The 6,000-nt window shown below is 35.7% G+C and overlaps 1 protein-coding gene across 3 annotated transcripts in view; it reads left to right on the forward strand.

Moving 5' to 3' along the window:
- The window catches only part of tsc22d2 (TSC22 domain family 2), a 40,795-nt gene extending 38,210 nt beyond the window's left edge, over positions 1 to 2,585 (forward strand). For 2 of the 3 annotated variants that reach the window (XM_081385126.1, XM_081385127.1), the window contains 2 exons: positions 127 to 178; positions 2,170 to 2,585. In XM_081385126.1, the coding sequence (XP_081241252.1) occupies positions 127 to 178; positions 2,170 to 2,442 (325 nt within the window). In that variant the 3' untranslated portion in view covers positions 2,443 to 2,585. The remainder of the gene's footprint in view (positions 1 to 126; positions 179 to 2,169) is intronic. The other variant, XM_081385128.1, reaches the window with a different exon arrangement.
- The last annotated feature ends 3,415 nt before the right edge of the window (positions 2,586 to 6,000 follow it).

The following is a 6,000-nucleotide window of genomic DNA, read 5'->3' on the forward strand; positions in this document are numbered from 1 at the left end:
CAGTTCGTTAGAAGTGTGATTAAACTGATATGCTGTAACTTGCTTGACAGGACTTGAGATTGAGATCACCAATGCAAACTCGTTTCTTCTTTATCTAAAGCATTGTCTTTTGTTTTTGTCCTGCAGTGCCTCTGGTGCCAGTGTTGTGGCCATCGATAACAAAATAGAGCAAGCTATGGTGAGTATTTTAGTTCTTTTTTATATATATATATATATATATATATATGTTATTTTACTTGAGGCATAAAGGAAAGAAACGTCAATAAAATACTTGTCAGGAGATGATAATTTATGACCCCCTGAAGACCTTCATGACGGCGTCAAGTTCAACAAATCTCAGATGATTTGACGTTTTCATGACAAGGCAAGGTTAGTTCAGGTTGTAAGGTCATGTGATGCGACTCCCCAAAATGTAATGATTATGATTATATATAATATATATATATATATATATATATATATATATATATATATATATATATATATATATATATATATATATATATATATATATATATATATATATATATATATTAAGGGTGTCACGATTTCTATTTTAAATCGAAATCGATCGAAATTAATGCTCAATCTCGATTATCGAATCAAAAAAATGGAATCGTCGATGCTGTCACGCCCCCATGTCACGTCAGCTCGGCTTCCGAAGCGAAAAAAAACCAAAACCCACGTGTTGAAGTGCAGCGAGTCGAGCTGCAAACTCTCACGCATTCACCGTGAGACACACGCATTTGACACTTTTCACACGCTCTCACGCACAGAAAAATCGCAACGCAAAGAGGAATCTCAGCCCTCAGATTCTGTCAATTTTAATACAAAATTCAAACAATAAATACCGTTTTGGCGCTTGTAAATGTTACGTGACAGGTCCCTAGCGCACGTGAAGATGCGATGATCGATCTCTAGCTAATAGTAAAGAAAAACATGAACACTGTTAAAAGATACAGTACAACTTACCGAAATGTTTATTACTCATACATAATATCGATCAATCAGTGTTTTTCGTCAGCGTGAAGAGGTCAATAACATAGCTGGAGAACAATTATGTCACATTTACCTCAGGAAAGCCATTTAATGACCATAATATAGTCTAAGCACGTAGTTGGCAAGAAAAAAATAGCTATAGAGAGTATTTAGCTAAATATGTGTTCTGTATTACATATTATATTTTTTACTTATATCATTAAATAAAGTTAAACGCAAAAACGCATTTTTTTTTACCTTGCATAATAGCCTACTACCAGCTGATAGGGCTCTCTGTATGTTTACAGCATTAGGTGAGTTTTTTTTTTTTTTTTTGAGACAAATTAAGCCTATTGTGTAGCCTACCTAATATTTATCCAAATGAGTCAATATTAAATCAAATCACAATAATTGAATTGAACTGAAATAATAAAAAAAGCGTAGCTTTCCAGAAATTGTACCATGTAAACATTGTAACATGTTGTCACTAAACCTAATAAAATTCAGTTTAGTTACTAAAATGTTAGTGACAATCACAATACACTTATTGTGATGCAATTTTTTTACAGTCAAACAAATCGAGAATCGAATCGAACCGTGACTTTAGAATCGAAAATGTAATCGAATCGAGGATTTGGAGAATCGTGACACCCTTAATATATATATATATATATATATATATATATATATATATATATATATATATATATATATATATATATATATATATATATATATTTCTTCTTTTAAGCCGAACATAATCAGAGTTATATCAAAAAATATCCTGTCTCTTCCAAGCTTTATAATGGCAGTGAATGGTACCTGAGATTTTGAAACCCAAAAAAGCACATCCATGGTTAATAAAGGCCTTCTGAAGCACAGCCATGCATTTGTGTAAAAAATATCCACATTTACAACTTCATAACATATTTAAGCCCTCTTTTGGGCTTCAAAAACTCCCATTATAAAGCTTGGAAGAGCCAGGATATTACTTAATATGACTCATATTGAGTTTGGCTGAAAGATGAAAGTCATGCACACCTGGGATGAGGCTTGAGGGAGAGTAAATCATGGGATCATTTTTAATTTTTGGCTGAAAAGCTTTTCAAATCCATAAGAAACAAAAAAGTACATTTCCAAGCGCTCTCATCCGAAGCGCGCTCCTAATCACGGTCCTGCTCTTCTCTCCAGGACCTCGTGAAAAGCCATCTAATGTACGCGGTGCGCGAGGAGGTGGAGGTCTTGAAGGAGCAGATCAAGGAGCTCTACGAGAGGAACTCGGTCCTGGAGAGGGAGAACGCAGTATTAAAGTCCCTGGCCAACACGGAGCAGTTGACTCAGCTCACCTCCCAGAACAACGTCCCCGGAAGCACTTCTCCCCAACAGACGCCAGCCAACGCAGTCCTGCAGGAAGGAGGCGACCTCGTGGCCTTGCCCCCGCAACCCAACGTGTCCACGGCGTGAAGACCTTCACAGGGCTCTGGAGACTTGCATAAAAACTCAACAAAAAAACCTGCAAAGGAGATTTTTTTCGTTTGCCACTTGCGGAGAGCCATGCTTCGACTATCCTTGCTCCTTGGCTTTCCCAGTATTAGACAATCATTTTGGGAGAAGCAAATTTGGTTCGGCTCTTAAGATTGCCGTTTGGTGCAGGCGATTGGGAGAGAGTTCGGTAAAATGGAGAGTTAGCTGGAAGCTAACACTGGAAGTGATGGAGGGTAACTAGCATGGAAAAGCTTGGGAGATTGGTGTGTTTTCCAGAGCCGGCGTGCATGATTAAGTCCTTTCGTCTGTTTAGTTTTACTGTTTGCATATATTTATTAGAGGGCTGCTATTTTCATAATGTAAATTGAACAATGTAACAGAGGTCTATTATATATAAATAAATATATATATATATATATAGAAACTTTCTTTGGGTTTCTGAAATGTAAGATAATAAGTTTTAGGCAATAATGTCCCCATGGCACAGTTCCAACACTAAAGGTGATTTCAACAACGTCGCTGATGCACACAAGTCCTGTACAGGTGAATTGGTTTGGGGGTGTGAATGTACATGTGTATAGATTGTAAAGTATTATAAGTATAGCCAGTTGTACAGGTGAGCATCAGTTATCAAGTATTTTTTTCTGTTGGATTTTATTATATACTTTCCCTGAGGACTTAAATTCCGGTTTTCAATTCTGAAACATTCTTTATCAAATCTGGGATTGGGATTGGGATTGGGAGGGGAAGAAGCTGTGAATTTGATCATATTTGTAACCAAAGAAGAAAAGCTGTGTACATTCGTTTTGCTTCGCACATTTTCTCGCTCGCATTTTTATTTTTTACTTCGTCACGTCAAACAATCCTTTGTTGCTGATTAGCATGTTCTGCACACGATCTATCAGACCATTTTCTTACCTCATGCTTTTTTTTTTTTTCTTCTCTTCTTCATTAAAATAACTTAAGCAGTCTGTGAACGATGTTTGGTCTCTTGGAAAGTGAAAAGTCCCTGCAACGCGCAAACAAAAATATTTGAGCCATCTGTTTTCATTTGCATGGTGTTGTTGTACAACTTGATATACAGACAAATGTTTATTACATTGCAGAAAATGTACAAAATAAATTACGATTTATATTCCCAGGTGTAGTTTACACTGATTACTGTTCTTTCAAAAGAATCAGTCGTCATCATAAATAAAAGCCGCAAAAGTGTTTGCAGTTCACAGATATCATTTAAAGTCATGTACCTATAAGGCATATGTCCTTTGTTTATAATGTCTTTTGTGCCTCTTGCACTATTGATGCAGCGATCTGGTTTATGTTTTATTTTACTCTTGTTGCCCAGTTTGAGCCAAACAGAAGACATTGGTCTGACTTTTTTTTTTTTTTTTTTGTTAGGTTTGCTTGGTTTTCTTTTTTTTGTTGAAGGAAATGTAGTATACAAGCAAAATGTATTGTACTTGATCACTGAGCCTTTGAGAATATCTTAATACCCTTGTAATGTGCTGTTTTGAAACGTTTAGTTTTCTGTCAGAAATAAATTACTGTTCCATTGAGAACTAGACTATTTTAAATGTTTTCTAATATTCTTGTGCATCTCTCACACACTCACTCTCTCACACACACACACACACACACACACACACACACACACACACACCTACCTTTACAAGCCAACCATTCACTAAAGGATTTACTTAGAATGTTTGTCCTGCATGATGTTAGACTTTGGTTTTAATATGCATATTAACTGACATGAATTGCTAACTTTTTAAAGATGAGTTTCACACACACACACACACACACACACACACACACACACACACAAATAATTATATTGTTTTAAATGATAAATGAAAAGTACAGAAAAAGAATCTCGCGCGTTTTGGAGCGTTTAGTTTTGGAGTTCCAAAAACGCGGCAAATGAAAATGAATTTTAGGGTGCGTTAACACGACAACAATGTACTAAAAACTAAAAAAATATTATTTTTATAGATGAAAACGTTGTCAAAACGATCACCGCATGAAAACGACTTAAAAGCGCTGTATTATTCATGCTATGTCAGTAGGTTGGCGAAGTCATTTTGTAAAGAAACGCTATGTAACTATAGAATGAACACTAATACACATGTGCATGACATCACCGTTTTCGCAAATTCATGTTTTGGTAGTTTACACGGAGACACTAACAGTATCGGTTTCAAAAACTTGCACTTTGAAACCCGTTTCCAAAGTTTGCTTTTTCATGCCGCCAAAACGCTGTTGTCGTGTAAATGAACAGCCAAAACGCATAAAGTGTTCTCAGTTTTTAGTTGAAAAAAAGTGTTGTGTAAAGTGTTGTGTAAACAGCCCCTCAGGGTGTCAACTGTTTTAAAAATAGAAAAGTTTTTCGTTCGCGATTTTCGCGTGCAGAGACAGCGTTGTCAAATCGATCCCGTTCACACGGATCTGCAAAAACAAGAAGAAACACCGTATTAGTTCATGCCAGGCCAGTGGATGGTGATGCCAGGCTGTACAGAAATTAGTCCTACGGGAATTAGTCCCACACACAAGAGCGTTTAAAGGACAAAACCTGACATTTCTTGAAATACACCCGAACAATGTTTTGAGTTGTGGAAACCGTAGTATAAGCGGAATAATTGACTGCGGTTCGTTTAATTATTTAAGCAATAAGCCCTTGACGCCGTGTTTTACAGTGGATTTAGAACAGCTAAGTGGCGTTGTTAGGCACGACGCAGAGCGGAGTTAAGCTTATTGCTTTTATAAAACTGTTACTCCATAAAAATATTCATTTTAATATTTATTTTATTCATAAAATAAACACCAGCAACAAAAAAATATAACGTTATTTATTCCTCCGCCAGGCAATGTAGTTCCAAAGAGGTTGCTAAGCAACACATGCAGCAACAAAGAATCCCAGTTGCGCAGTAATACTAATGTAATGCGGTCACAGATGTATGTTTGTTGAGTAATTTACAACGGCTTCGAACACGGCTCAACCAATCAGAATCAAGGACTGGAACTATCCGTTGTATAATAGAAAATAATGCACACCCGAAGTGTAACTGCTTCAGGTCGTAACTGCAACAAAAAAGTTCATCAAAATTGTCATAAGTCAAGAACGGGTATTGTTCAAAATTCATGAATAACTTTGATGAAAGGTTTTGATCCACTTCAAATGTTGACTACTGTATTATATTATATTATATTATATTATATTATATTATATTATATTATATTATATTATATTATATTACATTATATTATATTATATTATATTATATTATATTATATTATATTATATTATATTATATTATAGTCTGATGTAGTGACTGGTTGCAGCTTGCACAATCCTAACATAAATTGTACCTCCAGAAGCGAAATGGAAATATCCTGCCCTTGGCTCTAACTGTCAGTGCAAAGAGCCTTAAAATGTCTTGATTTTCATGTGTCAGCTTGACATGACTCGTGGAATATATCCTGTTGTAGTTCAGTGTCCGTGCTGAAGTTACTGACATAAACACGCCTAAGACCATT

This window comes from Scardinius erythrophthalmus (genome assembly GCF_964197995.2).
Source record: "Scardinius erythrophthalmus genome assembly, chromosome: 14".
NCBI lineage: Eukaryota > Metazoa > Chordata > Actinopteri > Cypriniformes > Leuciscidae > Scardinius > Scardinius erythrophthalmus.